The 23812-nt window shown below is 32.9% G+C and overlaps 1 protein-coding gene and 1 pseudogene across 1 annotated transcript in view; both read left to right on the forward strand.

The window, feature by feature from the left end:
* NCAPG (non-SMC condensin I complex subunit G) overlaps positions 1 to 23812 on the forward strand; it is a 38393-nt gene that overhangs the window by 6884 nt on the left and 7697 nt on the right. Inside the window, exons 8-14 of the mRNA XM_061192129.1 lie at positions 2967 to 3107; positions 3713 to 3836; positions 5037 to 5126; positions 5454 to 5633; positions 8099 to 8209; positions 10623 to 10742; positions 16444 to 16671. Of these exons, the coding sequence (XP_061048112.1) occupies positions 2967 to 3107; positions 3713 to 3836; positions 5037 to 5126; positions 5454 to 5633; positions 8099 to 8209; positions 10623 to 10742; positions 16444 to 16671 (994 nt within the window). The remainder of the gene's footprint in view (positions 1 to 2966; positions 3108 to 3712; positions 3837 to 5036; positions 5127 to 5453; positions 5634 to 8098; positions 8210 to 10622; positions 10743 to 16443; positions 16672 to 23812) is intronic.
* On the forward strand, positions 2387 to 2487 carry LOC133092876 (U6 spliceosomal RNA; annotated as a pseudogene).

Genomic DNA, 23812 nt, shown 5'->3' on the forward strand with positions numbered 1-23812 from the left:
AAAAACAAGCAGCAGGCTCTATCTGGTGCATGGGCCATAGTTTTCCAACTGACAGGATGGACATCTGGCCAGTTTTAGTATTAATTAAAACTGTTTGGCTTTTGTTTTTTAAAAAGTTTTTTCAAAGTATCTTTTTCTTAAATTATTTGAATTACTCTAGTTTCTACTTAGTTCACTTTAAAATTATACAAGTAAAATTGTACAAGTAAAACATGAATGCATTCTTGTCAAAATTCAAATACAGAAGTATACAGAATAAAAATGTGGTATTTCCTCTTACTCCTAATTCCTCAAACCCATTAATCTCCTTAGAGTTAACATCTAAACAATTTGGGGTATACACTTTCAACCCTCTTTCTCTACATTCACATACACATATACTAAATGCATGGTTTTTAAAAATATAACACACTATACATATTTTTGTTTTTTTTCAACTACTATCTGAGATCATTGTATTGGTACATATCAGTACAAATCTATCACAATCTTAATAACAGCCTATCACTCCATAGTATGGTGGTAACGTTTAATTTACTCTTCTATTGATGGACATTTAGGGTGTTTTCAGTTTTCACTGATGAAGGTGTTTTAAACTTTCTTTACATTTTTATGTATGTTTGGGATTTTGTAGGGTTGATTCCCAGAAGTGGAATTGCTGGGCCAAAGGTTATATATTTTTTTAATAGATATTGGTGTGTAGATTTTTAACTTCATGATTTTGATGCATTTTTTAAAAAGCTTTACATATAATATGGATTATGGGCCTGAATTCTCTTGGTGTGAAATATAGTGTCCTGCTTTCGCGTATAATGGCCCCACATATAAGTTAGGGAGCAAAGCTAAGAACGTATTTGAATTTTGTATGCAAAACATTGAATCCATAAATATCTTAAATGTGAGCCAATATGGAGACTTATAGCTTGAGCTCATAGTAACAAGAAAAACGTGGGAATCTACTTAGAGTTTTAAGGGTAATTATTTCAGGCTTTAATATTTAACTGGAGTATTCATTATAATGCTGTTTGGGCCATGTTGAAATGTACCCAAAAGGAATGAATTTTGATGCAATGCTTAATAATATATGTTTATATAAAAGTAATAAGTGCTCATAGAAGACTGCAAAAATACAAGAAAATATGAGGAAATGTTAAATATTATATTTAAATAACAGAGGGGGAGCATCTCAAAGACTGGTTCACAGATTGATTAATTCTTAGTTACTGAAAATTGACATGTAAAGAGCTTGGTTCCTCTAACTTTAAGAGGTCAGGGATTCTTATATTTCCTTTGTCACTTAATCTGTGAGTTTTGAAATAAGTTACTTGGATCAACTTGTTTTTTTCACTTATAAAAAGGAAAACTTTAAAGATCATATTTAATTATTGAAAGAATACTTAGGAAATAGGATGATTTTCTTTTTGGAGCAATGTCACTAGATAGGATTCATTTTCTCAAGAACAGAAACAAAATTAAATGGAAAAATTGTTTCTTGATAATCTCAAATGTATTCTCAGGCATTTTGTAGCAGGAAGAGTTAGTGACTCAGAATGCTGATACGAAACGATTTCCTGTTAATTGAGGTGTTCACATAGAGAAATTGGGGATGTTAAATGAGGCCTATCAAATTTGAGTAAGAAAAAGGGACACTAATTCTTAGAGAGTTTAAAAAAAGACTTTCTTGAGTGTTCTCTTCATTATAATGACTACCTTTAAAAATGGTTGGAAAGAGACGATTTCATGGTAATTAAAATTGGTAGGTCGATTTTAAGTTGTATTTATGCAGTTCAGGATTTGTAATTATTAATGAAACAACTACTCTTTGGGTATTTTTAAAAATAAATTCAAAGTCTTGATACTATGCATTGTGCTAAAGCTGGGATGGAGAAGTAGGAGGGATTCAAAGGTGAGTGAAGGTTTCTTAGCTTGTCAGAAATCAGTAACTCTACTGATTTATTGATTTTGATAATTATCAGTTTTGTAGCTTTTGTTTAGTTTCCTGCTAGAATCCAAAGGGTGGCTGATGCCCTTGAAGGTCCTAATATCATTGCCAGAGATTTATTTACTCTTGGCTGTCATTTTATGAGTCAGTTCATTTATTCATCATTATTCTGCAGTGTTTATAACTTGATTTTTTGTTGACAATTTAAAAATGACATTTTTCATCAGGATTATCATTTCATATATTACTTACAACCTAAAGGCACCTAGTTGTATAGGTTTAAAGTCTTAATTCTACTTAAACTCTTAATTCTGCTTTTAAGTAGCTTTTTTTGTTCCACACAAAAAAGGAGACCTTCTGGTAGACTCTTGAATGTTATCTAGGTGAGGGTTGTAAAAGGCTTTAATTTGGGCAGTGATAGTAAAAATAAAAGGGTAGTTGATGGTGCTTGCTTAGTAGCACCTACACTAAAATAAGAACAGTATAGAGATTAGTAGGGCCCCTAAGCAAGGGTACTACAAATTCATGAAGCTATCTGTATTTTTCTGATTTTTTTTAAAAAGGTCATTGTATTCATGCATTACTTATGTAATTACTATTTCTACAACTGTTCTTTTAAACAAAATAATGGTTAATTAAGGATGATGAGGGAAGACTAGCTCTTTCTGAATAATTGGATTTTTGGAGAAGGGATTTAGAACTTTATAATTGAGAATACTAGTGACATTGAAATAATTAGTTATTTTGAGAGATACAAATATGTACCTTTTGAAAATTTCCCATAGGAAATTTGAATCTTTAATGAAAATATATTTTCCAAATTCTCTTGAATCAAGCCAGTAAGTTCACAGAAGTTGATGACAGTAACACAGAAGTTACTCTGTAGATCAGGATTAGTATAACATGGTATAAATATCCATATATTTGGACTGATATGAGCAGAAAATGACCTTTTCTGACGTAACGGGGAGCTGTTTAATGTTTCTAAACAGATTCTACATCTTATTAATTGTGCTTGTTTTAGTTATATTCAGAGCATTCCGGTTGTTAATGAAGAACAGAGAGGTGATTTTTCTTATATTGGCAATTTGATGACAAAAGAGTTCATAGGTCAACAATTGATTCTAATTATCAAGTCTTTGGATACCAATGAAGAAGGAGGAAGGTACATTTAAATGTAAACCCTTGTTCTAATTTGCGCTTCTAATTTTATGTGTTGAAATATAGTCTTGTTACAATATGATTAAATATATTTAACCTAGCTCCCTAAAGTGTTATATGAAGTGTTCTCTTTCCTCTTATATAATATATATGGAGTATGTAAGAGGAAATATATTTATATACTGTCTCTGTTTCTCTTTCTCCTAATTTCTCTCTCTCTGTATGAATATATGTATATATGGAAACACAAGTTTCTAATTCAGTTCCTTCAGAATAAATCAATAAAATTGCAGGTTTTTGCTTAAAAATTTCTATTAGTATTACTAGTCCTCTCTATAATAAATACAGTCTAAAAGATTTGATTCACTTATGGTATTTTGTCATTTCATCATGTTGATTTATGAAAGATTATAGGGCCATTTATAAATTTTTTTTCAGAATGTGAATTTTGGTCTAAAGTCTGTACATATATTTTTGTACCTATAGTGATAAATATAAAAAAGAAGACAAATTAAGTCTGTAATTAAGTCTTCAGAATAGGTGAAATGTTAGAGATATAATGTGTTTCTACTCTTGTATTGAAATTAAAATAGTTCTTTTTGAGTGCAGGAAACGACTGCTGGCTATCTTACAGGAGATTCTTACTCTACCCACCACCCCAATATCCCTAATTTCTTTTCTTGTTGAGAGACTGCTCCACATGATTATAGATGATAATAAGAGAACACAGATTGTAAGTAATTTTCATTCTTGATAGAGATAAAAGGTTTTGGTCAATAACATTGAGGGTTGTCTTATTCTCTTTTCAGTACTTTTGGCTGTATTTGTCTTTAATTGCTTTTGTTTTAGTTTTGTTCCTTTATCAAGTCTTTATACTTCTTAAAACCAATCTCTCTCACACACACATTTTAAAAAATATCTCCTTTCTTTTACCATACCTATCATTGTGTTGAATCAGTTTGAAATGGAGCAGATTAGGGAAGAGGTGACATATAGGCATTGGTTGCTAGAAGGTTTGAGGGCCGACTGAATTTATACATACCTGGGTTCAAATCCCCTCGGACACTTTCTGGATTTGTGGCTTTGCCTGAGCTATTTAATTTAGAATTTTTACCTGTCTGCAAAATAAGAATAACAACGAAATTTATCTTTCATTGTTCAATGAAGCAATGTTCATAAAGTGCTTGGTAGATACAGAAATAAATATTATCTATTATTTTACTATATTCAAGTGTTATTTTCTCTGGGGTAGCCCAAAAAGAGAGGCCTGTATCGTTGATTTTCATTAAATCGTATAGTCTTGGAGTTGCGAGTTAATTCAAAGGTTGTCTTTTCCACTCCTTCCTTCTATAGATATACATAACATAAATTCTTTCTGCAACATCCCCAGTTAGTGGTTATCCAGGACCTGCTTAAGGTACCTTCATTTGGGATGCAGCTTTTTCCTGAATTGGCCAACTCCAATGCCCAGTGGCTCTGAAAGGAAAGTGTTTAATTTGCTGTCATTATTTATGCCTTGTATACCCAAAGGAAGAATAAAAGAGTATTCTAATTTTTTATATTCCACTGCCATTGGAGCTGAACAAGGGAGGGAGTTGAGGATTTTAGGCAGAAAATTTTAGTTGTATGGTGCCTAAGATTAGATGCTATTTTCATTTTTTCTGTTTTAAAGCACTATATGAAAGAGAATTTATCTTCAGTGTCTATGTGCCTATTTACCTTCCCATAATCTTATGAGTTTTTAGTCAGATGCATTGTTAGGTCATTTTTTTTCTAAAATTGTCTAGCAAATAGAATGTGTGCCATTTTTGTATATTTTGCTCTATTTTTCAAGAGATTGTGGATACAGTTTGGAGTTTTGTATAACAGTTTGATGTCATTTTCTGATATATAACATATATTAAAGCATGTATTCTGAATTATAACTTATCAGGTTACAGAAATTATCTCAGAGATTCGGGCACCCATTGTTACTGTTGGTGTTAATAATGATCCAGCTGTTGCAAGAAAGAACGAACTCAAGGTAACTCTCTTCTAAATTAAAGAAATGATTGAGTATATTGTAGTTGTGCAAGTCTTTTATTTCTTCTTGTACATTTTCAAAATTGCACAAAGTCAAATTATTGATTAACTATTAAACTATGTAAGAGTGTCTAAAATGTTATCAGATTATGTCAGTCTGAAAGATTTGCCAGTCTCTGTTTCAGGAGGACTACCACTTTTTCTGTATGTACCTGACTGCTTAACTTTTAGATGGTTGAGATGGTTCTAAATAATACTCTTTAGTTTGCTACAGATTTCACATTAACAGTTTTTGTTTGGTGTTTACACAATTTATATCTTTTCTTAGATGGCTGAAATAAAAGTTAAACTTATTGAGGCAAAAGCAGCTTTGGAAAATTGCATTAACTTACAGGATTTTAATCAAGCATCAGAATTAAAAGAAGAAATAAAAGCATTAGAAGATGCCAAAATAAACCTATTGAAAGAGACAGAGCAACCTGAAATTAAAGAAGTCCACATAGAGAAGGTATAGATACATTTTTCATATTACATTTCAGCTACTGTTAATCATCTGAACTAAACCTTGTCTTCTTAACTCAGCTGCCGGAATATATTCACTTAGGAGGGATTTTTAACAGTACCATGAACTAATACAAAAATAATATTTTTCCGCCTGTTCCTTTCTATTTTGGACTTCAAAAGGCTTTAATGAACTTTTAATTATTGTAGCTAGGACTTTATTTGATTTGCGCCCTTGTCATGCTAATCCCTGGAATCTGAAGTCTTTCTTCCTTGCCAAGGAAACCTGCCTTCCAGTGGCTTCCTTCTCTTTGTTTTGTTTTGTTTTGTTTTGTTTGTCTTGAATGGTTTAGAAAAGGAAAATGCATCTTTCCCTTATTTGTGGAAGACTCATGACCTTTCCACTGCTAGGAAAAGAATTTCTATAGTAACAGTGCCATTATACACATATCTTTTTAAAGTTTAATTACTCTTTTGTTTTTAGAAAAAGCTAAGTAACTTTGTTAATTTAAATGAAATACTGTATAAAATAGATAACTAATAAGAACCTGCTGTATAGCACAGGGAACTCTACTCAATACTCTCTAATGGCCTATATGGGAAAAGAATCTTTAAAAAAAAAAAAAGAGTGGATATATGTATATGTATAACTGATTCACTTTGCTGTACACCTGAAACTAACACAACATTGTAAATCAACTACACTCCAATAAAAATTAAAAAAAAAAGAAATACTAAACTTATATATCTAATAACATTTAAAGCTTCGTTTCAGCAGTCTTTTTTAATTAACTTAGTTGTATTTGATACACTAATATTATTTTAATGTAAGGTAGAATGGTATCAATTACTATAATATTTGCTATTAACTTTGATTCAGGAGGTCTTTTAGGATCTTGCCTTTTGTAGTAAACATCATTTATTACTGTAGTTTTGGTTTGGGAAGTGCTGATTATTCTTATAAAGAGAATGCTGGATAGGGAAGAGTTTACTATACAGGAGAGTTTTGTAAGTTATGTTATGTCCTTGAGCTCTGCAGCCATAGACATCCCTGCTCTAACACCCCACCTTCCCAATGGATATGCCTGAATTTTATTTTCATAGCTAAGTAGCTTATTTCTTTTGTTTGACCAAGTCAATGGATCATTATAGGCTGTTAAATTTGAGGAGCAAATTTAAAGTGAAAAATGAAAATATAAACTGAAAAATGATATAAACTGCAGGTCTGAATTAGGAAAATTTTAACTAGGGTGATCTATCATGATTAATATTATCTGTTTAACTTTACTTGCTTTGACCATTTATCTGTTCATTTGTCCTATTTAAGGGTTATAAATCTATTACAGTATAATTACAGTATAGTATAATAAATGCTATGTTCAGGTAAGTATAGGGGTTTTATGGAGAGGGTGGTATTGGCTTTCCCAAAAGAAATGTTTCAACTTGAGATTTGAATAAAAATAATATAAGCAAGTAGTTACAGGATCGTTTTTTTTGTGGTATTCACAAGTATAAATTCATTTGATTCTCATTATGACCTAACGGAATTGGTACAATTATCCTTACTTTATAGAAGGCAAGTAACTTGCCTGAAGTTTTACAGATAGTAAATGGTGGAGGCAGGATTCAAACCCAGGCAAGTGGCTTTGATTGTGCTTTTAATGCACTCTGTGTCATCTCTCCTCAGTGAGTTGTTAAGGGAATGTTATAGGCAGATGGAATGACGTGTGTGAAGGCCTAGAAGTTAAAGAGTGCCTGTTGTGTTTAAAAACTTCAGGTCCACATGACTAAAGAATTGAGGCGGAGAGGTAAGAGATAAATCTGGGGGAAGAAATTAAGGGCCAATTCATGTAAGGCCTTGTATAAACAATATTTTAAAAATTGTCCCTTACCCAAAGATCATGGTGAACCACTAAAGATGAGATTTATGTCTTATAAAGATCACTGTTACTCAGGAAATGAATTTCAGGCAGACATACTAGTTTGAAGACTGTTACAGTAATGTAGGATTGAGATGAGTGCAGTCTGAACAAGATAATGATGGTGGATATGGAAAGAAGTGATGGATTTGAGAAGTATTTAACAATTAGTAACAAGGAGAAGAGTGAGTCAAGAATGTATCCTAGGTCTTTTGGTTTGGACAGCTGGGTAGATGGCAGCGAAATTTATGGAGGTAGCACAGGAGGAGGAATTTGGGTAATGATTGGTTAGTTCCCTTTTGGCCATTTTGAGTTTGGGAAGCCTGTGGAACATACAAGAGGAAATGTCTTATGGCAGTTTTATATATGAATCTGAAACTTAGAAAATAGTTGAACCAGCTTATAAATGGTAAATTTTGTGACTGGATAAGGTTGTGCAGGGAATGTGTATAGAGACAACATGTCTTGGACAAAAAGCCTCGAGAAAGTAAACATTTAAGGGATGGGCAGAATATATTTTTACTAATGCTGAATATTTTGTGTTTTATTTTAGAATGATGCTGAAACGCTACAGAAGTGTCTTATTTTGTGCTATGAACTGTTGAAACAGATGTGCACTTCAACAGGTATAGGTGCAACCATGAATGGCATCATTGAATCTTTGGTATGTTGGTGCACTTTGAGGCTTTATTTTAGCTCATGCCTTCATCATTTTATAAGTAATATGTTCCTTGGGGTTCGAAAGAATGAAAAGACCATTTTAAACATCTGATAAATATAAATGTAAAAAAGAAAAAATAATACAGTGACTGCTTCATATTGTGAGGATTAGATTAAGATAATGCATGTAAAGGACCTGGTATATAAGTTATAATTATTCCTTTAGAAAGTTTGAAAAAATTATTTTATGCTGGAAAGAGATGCAGAATATCTTCATGTTTTGAGTAGTAAGAGGAAACACTGAGATACATAAGGAATATTTAAGTACCAGAATCTTGCTGTGTATAAAGACTGAGAAGGTTACATTATAAGCCCTGTGAAAGGAATTTGTTTATTATTATATATTTAAGGACTTTACTAAAGTAACCCTTCATAGGTAATCTCCATTTTACTGACCAGAGGGATATAAATACCACAAGCCTTTAGAACCACATTGTCTGATAGAAATATAATGCAAACCACATGTAACTTTAAATTTTCTAGTAGCCACATTTAAAAATTAAAAAGAAATGTGAAATTAATTTTAATATACATTAATTTAAATATACTTTAATATATTTAACCCAGTATACCCCAGATATTATAATTTCATCATTTAATCAATATTTTATTGAGATATTTTACATTCTATTCTTCATACTAACTCTTAAAGCACGTCTCAGTCTGGACTAGTCATATTTCAAGTGTTCAGTAGCCACATGTGGTTAGTGGTGACAGCATTAGACATGCAGCTTTAGAGTATTCTTTTTAATAGTGCTACTTATCCAAAGCAAATTTTGAATGTATCCAACCTCTTCCAGATTCTCCCCAAATTTTTTTTACTTGGGATTAGTAAAAAACAGCCAATGAATGTGATCTAAAATCTAGTTCCTTGTATTGTCATGAGTTTCTAAATGTAGTAAAGAAGACCAATTATTGTTTATAACAGTCTAGAGCTGATTAAAACTAGATCTGTTAAACCGTTAGAATTTAGTTTTATTTTTAACAAAGCAGATGTCTCTAGTGAAAAGTGATACTTTTAAAGTTCTGCTTGTATACTTTATGGTTCTATTGCAAGAGAATGATAAATGATGGTATAATTAACTGCACAATTGAAGTAGTAAATATGAAGACTTACGTATATATGTGGGGAAACACAATATTGAGGGAAGAAAGAACACAAAATTGAATGGTCATAATGATTTTAAGTATATAAAAACAATCTGTCTAAAGATTGAAAGAGACTATAGAGGGATGTAAATGAGTAAGGTATTTAAATATAGGAGTTATAATATTTTAATGATATTACTGTGCTTTAAATAAAAATCATATGTTCAGTGAACAAATATTTATTGAACATCTGTACACCCAGTGCTGGGGATAGAGTGTACATGGTGTACAGAACACATGTAGACTGCCCTTTTTGGATCTTCTGGTCAGGTGATGGGGGGCATCAATCAAATAAACAAGTGAAAGCTTATGCCATTGATAATTGCTATGAAGAAGAGCTTTATGGTCATATGTGAATTTATGATAATGAGATTTCATCTGTTTATGGAAGGTGACCTTGAGGTGATGTTTGAGTAGACATTAACTATGTGAAAAAGAGGGAAGAATGATCTAGACCTACTCTCTTCAATACGGTAGCCACCAGCCACATGTGGATATTAAGAACCTGTGGCTATTAAATCTAGTCCAAATATATATATATATTTATACATATTTATAAATGTAAAACTACATTGGGTTTCAAACAGTATAAATAACAGATTATCTCAATTTTTTATAAACATGAAAAAAGCCACAGCTAAAAAATCTCAATTTTTTAATATTGATTACATGTTGTATTGATAATATTTTGTCTATATTGAGTAAAATAAAATGTATTAAAATTAGTTTCATCTGTTTCTTTTCACTTTAATGTGGCTACTAAAAAAATTTTAAATGACATACTTGGCTTGCATCATATTTCTAGTGGACAGCACTGAATGGGAGGCATTGAAATCAGCTCAATTGAATAAACAGAGAGCAAGAGATAGAACGGTATAAGGTGATACTGGAAAAGACTACACAATGAGGTATATCATATGTTAAGGAGTTTTATCTTTTCTATGAGCATTGGGAAGCCATTGAGTCAGTTTTGGCAGGTGGAGGGAAGGTATCTCATGATCAGACTATATTTTGCTCTGACTATATTCTTCTGTTTTACTGATTTAATATTTACCTTTTTTTAAACCAAAAGTTGACTTTTTTGGGTTAATAGACTACATGGAAATGAAGTAGGTCTGTGAAATCATACAGAAATTTGCATTTTTTTAATATACTATTGTAAATTTCTTATCCTAGTCAAAATTATTTTAATTTCTAATTCATTTTAGATTCTTCCTGGAATAATAAGTGTTCATCCTACAGTAAGAAATCTGGCTGTTTTGTGCTTGGGATGCTGTGGACTACAGAATCAGGATTTTGCAAGTAAACACTTTGTATTACTATTGCAGGTAGGATTTATCTTGTGATTAAAATCTTGATTATACTTCTTGAGATAAATACTCAATCTGTGGTGATTTTGCTAGTATAATTAAGTTTAATCGATTCCAGGGCTTGTTGATGATGATGATGATGATTATGGATGACCTTTAAGGGCTCAGTTTTTATGTTTTGATTTTTTTGTTATTAAAACTTTTTTGTAGAAGAAAGATGAAATGTCAGTTATTTAAGGTATTTAAAAAATTAATCATATAGCAAATATTTATTGAGTGCATATTATATTCCCAGCATTATTATAGACTTCAGAAAAAAATAAGATAGGTAATGAAAAACATGATAAAAGTTGCTGTCCTAATGCAGCTTACATTTTAGAAGAGGAAATACACAATGAAAAATAAACAATATGTCGTATGTCAGATGGAAAAAAATAAAGCAGAGAAGGGGACTGAGGACTGGAAATAGGGAAAGGGAGCAGTTTGGTTTAGAAAGACCTCACTAATAAGTCAAAATTTGGGCTGTTAACCAGAGGGAAGTGAGAATGAACCATGTAGATCTGGGTAGGAGGTTTCCAAAGAGAGGGAAGAGCAGGGGAAGGGGTCCATCAGTAGGACTTTGCTTCACATATTAAAGGAGCGGGAGCTCATATGGCTAGGCCAGATTGAGCAAAGGGGAGAATAGTAGGAGAAATGATTTGCAGGCAGCTGGTCATCCATGTCTTCTAGGGATTTCTAGTCTGTAAAGATGTAGCCTTCACAGTGAATGAGATGGGAAGGAATTGGTAGTTTTTTTTTCTTTTTTTAAAAAAAAATTATCTATTTATTTATTTGGTTGTGTCGGGTCTTAGTAGCGGCATGTGGGATCTTTTGTTGTGGCGTGGGCTCTTCACTGCAGCGCGCAGCCTTCTCTCTAGTTGTGGTGTGCGGGCTCTGCAGCACACGGGCTCTCTAGTTGTGGCCTGAGGGCTGTAGAGCACACGGGCTTAGTTGCCCTGCGGCATGTGGGATCTTAGTTCCCCAACCAGGGATCAAACCTGCATCCCCTGCATTGGAAGGTGGATTCTTAACCACTAGACCACCAGGGAAGTCCCGGAATTGGAAGATTTTGAGTAGGGGATTTTTATGCTGTGACTGGATATAGTGTTGGTTAGACCATGGGTTGGTTGGCAAACCTTTTCTCTGAAGGTCTAGAGAGTAAATATTGTAGACTTTGCAGGCCGTATGGTCTGTCTCAACTACTGCTTTGCTGTGGTAGTATGAAAACATCCATAGATGATACATAATTGAATAAGCGTAGTTGTAGATCAGTAAAACTTGTATTTATGGACACTGATATTTAAATTTCTTATAATTTTAGCATATAATGAGATATTATTTTTTAACCACTGAAAAATGTACAATTATTCCTTACTTGGAGGCTGTATAAAAACAGGCAACAAACTGGAATTGGCCCATGAGTCATAGTTTGCAGATCCCTAATAGTAACTATAGGGATACAGTATGGAAGGAAGGATACTCATAAGGAAGGTATTACAATAATCCAGGAAAGAGGTGATGATGACCTAGACCAGTGTTGTGATTATTGGGGTCATGAGAAGTGATGGTAATTTAAGTTTGAAGACAATGTCTATAGAATTTGCTGATAAATTTGATGTGGCGTGTGAGAGAAAGAAGTGGAAGAAAACAGGATTTTGGCCAGAATAACTGGAAAGATGGAATTGCCCTTTCCTGTGTTGGGGAAAACAGAATAACAGGTTTTACGGCAGGTAGGTGAGGTAAGGAGTTCAGTTTTGGACATGGTAAGTTTGAAGTTTGAGGTACAAGTGGATATATTGAATAGGCATTTTTATGTGGGTTTGGAGATAGGAGAGAGGCCCAGGCTGGGGAGAGGAATCTGGAAGTCTTTATTCTATAATAGTATCCAATGCGTAGAAGCTGGATGTTACCTGACAAATGAGTATAGTTTGAGAGGAGATCTCAACTTTATAGTTCCCTAGGGCTCAGGCAACATTTAAGGTAAGAGAGATGAAGAGGAACCAGTAAAGACCAAGGTGAAGTAGATAGGGGAGAGTGTGATGGCCTAGAAGGCAAGTGAAGATGGTATTGTAGAGAGGCCAGGGTGACCCAACTGTCTAATGCTGGTGACAGGTTGATAAGGATTCATAGTTGACCATTTTTGGCAAGTAAGGAAGTGTTTGGTGACTTCCATGTGCCCTAGTTTATGCACAGGGCAAAGCCTATTGGAGTGGTCCAAAGATAATTATGGGAGAGGAATTGGAGACAGCCAGTGTAGACTACTCTTTCAAGATTTTATTTTGTTAGGAGTAATGGAGAAATGGAGTGGTAGCAAGAGAGGATATGGGGTAAAAAGAGTTTTGGGTTTGGTTTGAATTATTTTAGGATGGAGAAAATTACAGCCTGTTTGAATCCTAATGAGAATGACCCATTTGAAAGGAAAAAACTGAATATAGGAAAGAGAGGGCAGTTGTTAGAGTGCTACTGAGTAGACAAGGGGGGATTAAGTCTAGTGTATCAGTGGAATGCATTTGACTTTTTAACTCCTTTGGACATCTGTTTTTAACATTTGGGCCTAGCTTTACTTGTAAAATATACTTCCCTCCACCTCCCCATGTAAAAAGACAGTGTGATTCATGTAGCCTCTTGGTGTTGTCAAATGTAATGGGATAAAAAAGCTGCAAGGAATTTTAGTGCAAATTGCTTGCCAACAGGTGAATGGGAGTGCTTTGCATGTTCAACTTGAAAATAACACATGACAACATGGATTATCATTTTTATGAAGATTACATTAAAAGACTCAACCAATAGTTGAATTTTCCCCCAACATAAAATCCTTTTCTTGAAGCATCCTTTAATGTTGCATATGACATTGCCAAGAAAAAGAAAACATACAATTAGGGAGAACTTGGGGAAGTCATGTGTTCTGGAAATAGTCAAACTGTTTGTGACTTGTATCAAAGGAAGAAAATTAAAACCATACTTTTGTCAAAAGGCAGTCCTCAGAAATTTCATTTTGTTTTAATTTCCTTTTTTGGAGTACTTGACATCTAATCAGTTCATTTAATGTGCAAGGATTAAATTCCTGACAGTGCTTTGTTTGTATTTATCATCCCATGCTTGTTATCAGAGAAGAATTTCTATTATTGTGAGATCCTTTTGGAAACTTAGAATGTCAGGTATTATCTTTAAAATGGTGTACAGTTTCTTTTCAAACAAACTGGAAGAAAAATCTTGGTACTTTGTCCAGATGAATCATTTATAGTGCTTGGCCATACATCTGGTTTTGCTCCAAGGTGAATGAATGAATCTCCCTGTGTTATACAGAGTCATTACTATTTATATCAGCAGGTACTGGCATCAGTGATTCTGGTAGTAATTCTAAAGGGAGTCTTGTTTACTATTGTGAAATCTATTGGCTTTATAGGTGCCCAGGAAATAAAATACTACATTTTCAAAGAGGTTTTGCTAAGAAATTAAACCAGTAAGTTCTCTATTTCAATTTCCTGGCTTTCTAGAGGATGGGTCATTAAGTGCTAGATTGACCCCTGGTCATTACTTTTTATTTAGGTGGAAGAAAAATCTTACTAGAACATTTGATAGTGAAGGGTTCATTTATGTCTAGCTTATTAAGTATAGCGCTTTTTACTCTAAAAATGAGGTAAAACGTTCATTAAGATGCCCTATATACCATTATGAGTACTTCTGAAAAATTGTATTGAGAAGTTGTTGTTTTCAAGTAGAGGAGATTAGAGTTAGACAACTATATAAAATTTCTAGTACTGCAGCAAAAGAAATACCATAGAACTCTTTCCAAAGACACATAAATTCACTTGACTTTTAAAGATGAAATGTGGATTTTGATCCTTTTAATTTTTGCTGACATAACATCAATAATAAGTGTTTTGGTCATTTCAGACAGAAGAAAGGTAATATGAATTTAATGCTTACAAGTGTCCTGGAGCATTAGGAAGTTATTTAATACTAACTCATACCCCACTTGACGGAGCTATAGGAGCCTTGATACTGTTTGCTCCTATATAATTTTCTGTAGTGAAAAAGAATTGTCAAAATCAAGTTCATGTGAAAAATAAATGAATGTTTCTTATCAAGACCATTCCATAATTTTACCTTAATTTCAAATCAAAACAGTTAATAGCAGCCTTGTCATAGAATTAAAATTTTTAAAAATTAAAGTTTACCTTTTTTTAACTTTAAACAACTTTGATCTCTGAACTTTTTTCAGGGACTAGCTATTAATGTTTGCCTGAAAAAATAACTAGGTATAATTTTTTGTACATTAAAAATGTGAATGATACCAGATACAAATGCAGTAAAATAAATTGTATGTCGAATTTTGCCTATATTTTGAATGTTATTCTGAAGTGGGCTTTTATTAGGTCCTCAAAGGGGTTCGCAATCAAAAGAATTTAACCACTGAATAGATTCAATTATTTATCTTTATAAAGGTATTTTCAGAGCTGTCATTGGAAGATTTTAGATTAAGGGAAAAGAACAGTATTTTGGGGGAGTAAGAAATCAGTTTTTTTTTTTTTTAATCAAGTTTTAGTAATAGAAATTGACTTAAGAAATATATCCACACTTGTTAGAAAGGCAGGAGAGGGAAATTATTTCATTTAGAAATCTTTCTTAAATAAATATCCAATATTGAGAGCTATTGCTAGCCAGTGAGGGACTGAGAAGGACAAGGAAAACCAAGATGCTGTTGAGAGTAGCATGTTTAGAATTTGTAGAGAATAGTCATGACAGTACATTCTTATAAATAAGCATTTGGCTTTGGCAGATTTGCAAGTCTTGCCAAAAGAAAATATGTAATAGATGTGTCTTGAAATTTCCTTCGAAGTTTTGTAATTTTGAGCCATTTTTCTCGATTCATTCATTTGACCAACTTGTGGGTGATTTTTCTTCATTCTATGGGCTAAGCTGTATAGCCAAGTAGCTTATCAGTGACCAAAATTTAAGTGCATTAAAAAATATAGTAAATCTTTTCATAGTAGAAATATTCAGCTCTATTTTTTTCATGGCTTTGAAATTTGGTATGTAAGAATTCGGTTTTCTTAAGTCAGGATAGACTCATACAAGCTGCTGGGTTTTATGGATTCAGGATAGACTCATAGAAACTGCTGGGTTTTATGGTTCACTTCCTTTTATAAAGAAGTCCAGTTCAATGAAAACTGAATTCACTATTAATGAAATCTGAGTTTATTGAGCTAATAAGAGAAAAATTTCTTTAATGAAACTTGATAACCTAGAAGAGTACTGATGTTCCAATGAATGCTTTTCATTGGTTAGAATGTAATGTTTTTGTCTTGATAGATGGCCCCAAACAATTGCAATATATTGAACAGTTTTTCTAGATCTTACAAAAATAATAAAATCATAGTTAAACATATACTTTTTTGTATACAAAAGGAACAAATAATATAATTCAGCTTGACTTTAGTTCAGGGAATTTTTTTGACTGAAGACAGAATTTTTCTGAAGGAAATATAAAAATGTCATGGTATAAATGAAAAAAAATAATAACTTTAAAATAAATTTTAAGTTTTAAAAAATATTTATATAGACTTGACACTGTTGTTGCAATTAGATTAATAATAAGATATATGTTAATTTTATGTAGCATAAACAGAATAAAAATACACCTAATTTGCTTTTGGTGGGGGATGTTTCGATTTAGGTTTTGCAAATTGATGATGTGACAATAAAAATAAGTGCTTTAAAGGCAATCTTTGACCAACTGATGGCATTTGGATTTCAACCATTTAAAACGAAAAAAATCAAAGCTATTCAAAGTGAAGGTGCAGAAGTAAACACTAATGAAGAGCAAGAGTCAAAAGAATCTGAAGAAGAGGCTGATACAGCCAAGAATGTTCTGAAACTACTTTCTGATTTTTTAGATAGCGAGGTAAGAAATAATCATAGCCCTATTATTGTGAAAGGTTATTGTCAGCATATATACGTTTATCCTCTTTGTATTTTTTAGGCTGAAGTTTAAACTTGGCTAACATTTTTTTTTAAATTTGCCTTTTGAATATTATAATTAAATCCTACTTTCACTTCTAATATACCTAATTTCTCACTATCAAATTACATTGTGTAGAGAATTGAAGTGTAAACAAAAATGAAATGACTATTGGGAGGGGTTGTTATTTTTTCATCTTTTTTCTCTGTCTTTGTGATCTGTGACTTACAAGTTTCCCCCCCAAGGGTCTTAAGAAATAATTTAAAATAATCTTACATTGGGTGGGTGGAAGTTCTAAGATATGATACGGGATTAGATCTCTTTCCTTAGGGTACTCATGAACTACATTTTTATAGCATATGTAAACATTTAAATTATAAAGTTTTTATAATTTTTGGTGAGGTGAAATTGACATTACATTAACAATTTTAGAGTGAACAATTCATTGACATTTAGTACATTAAAAATATAGTGCAACCACTGCCTCTAATTTTTAAAACATTTTCATTATCCCAAAAGGAAACTACCCATTAAGCAGTTGCTCCCTATTTCCCCTACCACCAGCCCCTAACAACCACCAGTTTGCGTTTTGTCTCTATGGATGTAACTCTTCTGGATATTTCCTATAAATGGAATCAGAAAATATGTGGCTTTGTGTCTGCTTTCTTTCACTTAGCTTGTTTTCAAGACTGTTGTGGCTTATATCACAAGCCTTCTTATGGCAGAATAATATTCCATTTTATGTATATACCAGAATTTGTTTAGCCATTCATCCATTGAAAGATATTTGGGCTGTTTCCACCTTTTGGCTATTGTGAATAGTGCTGCTGTGAAGATGTATTTGTCTGAGTAGCTATTTTCAATTCTTTTGGGTATATTTCTAGAAGTGGGGTTACTAGGTCATATATTAATCCTTTTTTGTTGTTGTTTTTAGGATTTTGCCCCTGATCCCTATCCCAACTAGTTAATTAATACATCCTCACATATTTATCTTTTTTTTTTTTTTGAGTGAGAACATTTAAGTTCTCTCAGCAAATTTCAGTAATACAGTAGTGTTATCAGCTAGTCACCACGTTTTACATTTGGTCTCTAGAACTTATTCTGTTTTTTCTTTTCTTTTTTTTTTTTTAGGTATAATAGAACTGAAAGTATACCCTTTTCCATATTTCACCCACCCACCAGTCTGTGGCAACCACTTTTTCTACTCTGTTTCTATGAGTTTGACTTTTTAAAAGATTCTGCATATAAGTCATATCATGCAGTATTTGTCTGTCTTTGTCAGGCTGTTTCACTTAGCATAATGTTCTCAGAGTCTACCCCTGTTGTTGCAAATGGCAGGATTTCCTTCTTTTTATGGCCGAATAATAGTGCACTATATATCTCACATCTTCTTTATTCATTCATTGATGGACACGTGGGTTGTGTCCATATCTTAGCTCTTGTAAATAATGCTACAATGAACATGGGCATGCAGATATCTCTTTGAGATTCTATTTTCATTTCCTTCGGATACATACCCCAAAATTGGATTGTGTTCTTAATTTTTTGAGGAACTTCATTTTGCCTTCCAAAATGACTGTACCAGTTTACATTCCCACCAACACTGCACTAAGTTTCCCTTTTCTCCACATCCTTACCAACACTTTTCTCGTGTCTTTTTGATAAAGCCATTCTAACAGTGTGAGGTGATATCTCATTGTAGTTTTGATTTGCGTTTCCCTGATGATTAGTGATGTTGAGCAGCTTTTCATGTATCTGTCAGCCATTTGTATGTCTTCTTTGGAAAAATGTTTATCAATTCCTCTGACCATTTTGTAATCAAATTATTTGGTTTTTACTATTGTGTTATATGAATTCTTTATATATAATTTTGGATATTAATCCCTTATCAGATATATAATTTGCAAATATTTTCTCCCATTCCATAGGTTGCTTTTTCATTTTGTTGATAGTTTCCTTTGCTGTGCAGAAGGTTTTCAGTTTGATATAGTCCCATGTGTTTATTTTTGCTTTTGTTACCTATGTTAAGGAGCTTACTATCCTGTTTTTTGTAGGCGTTTCATGATTTCATGTGGTAATTTCTTTAACTTTTTGAGGACCTGCCAAACTGTTTTCCATAGCAGCTGAACCATTTTACATTCCCACCAACAAAGAACGGGGTTCCATCCTTATCAACACTTGTTATTTTAAAATAATTTTGTTGTTTTATTAATAAGAAAAAATTGTTATTAAAAATTTTAGCCATCTCGTTTTGAATTGCCTTTCCCTAATAACTAATGATGAGTATCTACATGTGCTTTTTGGCTATTTGTATACCTTGTTTGGAGAAATATCTATTCAAATCCTTTGCTCATTTTTAAATTGGGCTGTCCTTCGGAATTCTTTATATATTCTGGGTAGTAGATCCTTATCAGATAAGTGATATGCAAATATTTTCTCCTATAGGTTGTCTTTTCAGTTTCTTAATAATGTCCTTAGATTTTTAAAAAGTTTTAAATTTTGATGAAGACTAATTTATCTTTCCTTTTGCTGCTTGTGCTTTTGGTGTTATATCTAAGAATACATTGCCGAATCAAAAGTCATGAAAATTTATCTCTGTGTTTTCTTCTAAAAGTTTTACTCCTTTAGCTTTTAGTTTAGGTGGATTGGTGCATTTTCAGCTAATATTTGTATATGGTGTGAGGTAGAGGTCCAACTTCATTGGTTTGCCTGTGGACATCCAGTTGTCTCAGCACCATTAGTTGAAGAGACTATTCTTTTCCTATTGAATTGTTTTAGTACCATTGTGGAGGGTGAGAGAATCAATTGATCATAGGAATATGAGTTTATTTCTAGACTCTCAATTCTTTTCCATTGTTTGTGTCCACCCTTGTACCAGTACCTGACTGTTTTGATTCATGTAACTTCATAGTAAGTTTTGAAATCAGGGAGTTGAGTTTTCCAACTTCGGTTCTTTATTTTCAGTATTGTCTTGGCTATTTGGGGTATCTCGCAGTTCCTTATGAATTTGAGGATTGGCTTTTCCATTTCTGGAAAAAAGTCTGTTGGAATTTTGATAGGGATTGCATTGAATATGTAGATTGCATTGGGCAGTATTGCCATCTTAATGTTATGTTTTCCAATCCATGAACTCGAATATCTTTACATTTATTTAGGTCATTTTTAATTTCTTTCAGAAATGGTATATAGTTTTCAGAGTGCATGTTTTTTACTTCCTTGATTAAATTTATTCCTATATATTTTATTTTGGTTGCTATTGTAAATGGAATTGTTTTCTTAATTTCCTTTTTTGGATTGTTCATTCTTGTTATATAGAAACTCAACTGTTTTGTGTGTGGATTTGATTTTGTATCCTGCAACTTGGCTGCATTCATTTGTTAGCTCTTGTACAGTAGTTTCCGTGTGTGTGTGTGTGTGTGTGTGTGTGTGTGTGTATTCTTTGGGATTTTTTCTATAAGACCAAGTCATCTGTGAAGAGACAGTTTTAATTCTTCCTTTGCAATTTGAATGTCTTTTGTTTTTCTTGCCTAATTGCTCTGGCTAGAACTTGCTGTACAATCTTGAATAGCAGTGGTTAAAGCAGACATCCTTGTCTTGTTTCTGATCTTAGGGGGAAAGTTTTCAGTCTTTAACCATTGAGTATGATGTAGATTCTTCATAAATGCCCTTTATCGTTTTGAAGAAGTTCTCTTCTGTTTTTATTTGAGTTTTTTTTTCCAGTCATGAAAACATGTTTAATTTTGTCAAATGGTTTTTCTACATCAATTGAAATGATTATGTGATTTTTTTTTTTAATTGCTATGGTACATTACATTGCTCGATTTTCTTATGTTGAACCACCCTTGCATTCCTTGGATAAATCCCACTTGGTTATGGTGTATAATCTTTTGAATATGTTGTTGGATTCCATTTGCTAGTAATTTATTAAAGATTTTTACATCTGTATTCATAAGGGAAATTGGTCTGTAGTTTCCTTGTATTGGTCTTTGTCTGCCTTTGTTATCAGTGTAATACTGACCTCATAACCTGAGATAGGAATTGTTTTCTCCTCTTCTATTATTTTGGAAGATTTGGAGAAAGATTGGTGTCAAGTCTTCTTTAAATATTTGGTAGAATTTACTAGTGAACACATCTGGTCTTGGACTTTTCTTTTGGAGAGGTTTCTGATTTACTTATTCAATCTGTTTATTGTTATAGGTCTGTTCAGATTTTCTATTTCTTCTTGAGTCTATTTTTGTAATTTGTGTGTTTCTAGGAAGTGGTTCATTTCATCTAGGTTGTTTAATTTGTTGGTATTCAGTTCTTATTATTCGTTTATAATCCTTTTTATTTCTGTAAGGTCAGTTGTAATGTCCCTGCTTTTATTTCTGATTTTAGTTATTTTCATCTTCTTTTTTTCTTTGTTAGTCTAACTAAAGGTTTTTCAATTGTGTTCATCTTTTCAAAGAACCAACTTCCGGTTTCATTGATTCTCCCCACCCCACCCCCGATTTTCTATCTCTTTTTTAGTTCTTTAAAGTGTAAAGTTATTGATTTGAGATTTTTTTTTTAATGTAGGCATTTACTGCTATAAATTTCCCTCTCAACACTATTTTTGATGCACACCATAAGTTTTTGTTTGTTGCATTTTCATTTTTATTCATCTAATTATTTTCTTTTCTTTTCTTTTTTTTGGCTGCATTGGGTCTTCGTTGTTGTGCTCAGGCTTTCTCTAGCTGTGGCGAGCGGGGGCTACTCTTCGTTGTGGTACACAGGCTTCTCATTGTGGTGGCTTCTCTTGTTGCGAGCTCGGGCTCTAGGCACACAGGCTTCAGTAGTTGTGGCTTGCAGCCTCAGTAGTTGTGGCTCATGGGCTCTAGAGCGCAGGCTCAGTAGTTGTGGTGCACGGGCTTAGTTGCTCTGTGGCATGTGGGATCTTCCCAGACCAGGGCTCGAACCCATGTCCCCAGCATTGACAGGCGGATTCTTAACCACTGCACCACCAGGGAAGCCCCCATCTAATTATTTTCTAATTTCCATTTTGATGACTTCTTTGACCTTTGGTGTGTAAGAAGAGTGTATTGTTTAATTTACAGACTTGTGAATTTTACAGTTTTCATCTCTTGTTGCTCTTCAGGTGTATTCCATTGTAGTTGGAGAAGACATTTTGTATAATGTCATTCTTTATGAATTTATTAAGTCTTGTTAGGGGCCTCATATAGCCTCTGTTCTTGAGAATGTTCCATGTGCACCTGAAGAATGTGTAGTCTGCTATTTTTGGGTGGAGTGTTCTATATGTTTGGTAGGTCTAGTTCGTTTATTGTGTTGTTCAAGTCCTCTATTTCCTTATTGGTCTGTCTAGTTGTTCTGTCTATTACAGAAAGTGGAGTACTGAAGTCTTCAGTTATTATTTTAGAGCTGTCTCTTTCTCCCTGCAATTCTGTCAGTGTATGTTCATATATTTTGGGGCTCTGTTGTTTGTTGTGTATATGTTTATAATTATCTTTTTGATGAATTGACCTTTTTTAAATCAATATTTAATGTCTTTTGTATATCGTAACAGTTTTTGACTTCACATTTGGACTGCAAAATGGCGGAAATAAGTCCTTCCTTATCAGTATTTTCTTTTTTTTTTTCTTTTATCTTTATTGGAGTATAATTGTATCAGTATTTTCTTAAATTTTGAGTTATTAGCCAAGTGATAGACTAACTTCTCGTTGGCAGTTGTCTAGTGCTGTGGGCTTGCTGACATTGCATAGATGGAAAACTATTGCACGTGAAAACTGTTTGACAGTAGATGAATGAATTTTGTTTTTGTTTTTTAAAATAGTGCAGGTACATTAATCTTTTTCTGGCTAAACTAGATTCTGTGGCTTTGATTTTATTTTTGTCATAACCACTAAAAAATCTTGACTTCCTTGACTGTCCCCTGGGCCATAAGTAATAGTTTTTCACATGCTTTAAAGTATGTGAATAGTTTTAAATAGTTTTTAAATAGTTTTTCACATGCTTTAATTGGGACAAGTCAAAGACTTGTCCCAATTAAAATTCCCATATTAGAAATTTTTAAAAAGACAGAGGGCATGCAGCCTTTGGAGTTGGAGACTTAAAGATTTGTGTTCTGGTAACGTCTGTGAATCTTCAATAAGGTATTTACTGTCTCTGTCCTGTTTCCTTATCTTTAAAATGGGAATAATGATGCCTATTCAGTGGAATAATTCTTTAATTTAGTCAACAAATATTTGAGAGCTATTTATGTGCCAGTCACTATATGCTCTTGAGAGTACAATGCTGAGTGGAACAAAGTCTCTGCCCTCATGGTTGTTGTGAGCCCTAAATGAGTTTGTATGTGGAAAGCACATGCCAGTACCGTGGCACTTATTAATCTTATCAACCTCTACATTTTTCTTCTTATTTTTGAGTTTTGAAAAATTTCTGAAATAGTTCTTGTATCTGCTCATTCCTCTGTTTTTCCTCCTGTCCCCTCTAGTTTAGACTTGTCTTTCATTCCCAGATTATGGCCTGTCTAGATAATTTTCCTGAAATCTCATTTAAATCTTGTCTCCCTACCCTTTCAAAAATCTTCAACCATATTTCTTTACCTAATTTTCGAGTTCTCTCTAATCTGATCACTGAGCAAACTTACTTTCCATCAATAATAATAAATAATCACTGACATTTGTTGAGGATTTACTGTGTAGATAGCACTCCTTAGAGCTTTACATGTATTATTTCTTTGTGTTTTTTGATAAGTAGTTTTATTCCTTTTTTTGTATATGAAAAAAGTGAGGCACAAAGAAATTAAGTAATATGCACAGGATCAGATCATGCAGCTAGGAAGTGTCAGAGGCTTGAATTTAATTCAGGCTCAATAACCAGTATTTTTAATTACTACTCTTTTATACCTGTACCTCCATTTGAATACCACTACATCTTTTCCATTTTCTTCTCTAGGTTTGTTTTGGTTTCTCTTTCTAGGAATGCCTTTTTCTACTTGTACACCTTCTATTCACATTTTACCTATTATTCACACACATTGCCACACCCACCTCTGGAGCTTTCATTTATAGGTACCTTCTCTGATGGCAGAGACCATTACTGAAGG

This window comes from Eubalaena glacialis, chromosome 5, assembly GCF_028564815.1.
Source record: "Eubalaena glacialis isolate mEubGla1 chromosome 5, mEubGla1.1.hap2.+ XY, whole genome shotgun sequence".
In the NCBI taxonomy this organism is placed as follows: domain Eukaryota; kingdom Metazoa; phylum Chordata; class Mammalia; order Artiodactyla; family Balaenidae; genus Eubalaena; species Eubalaena glacialis.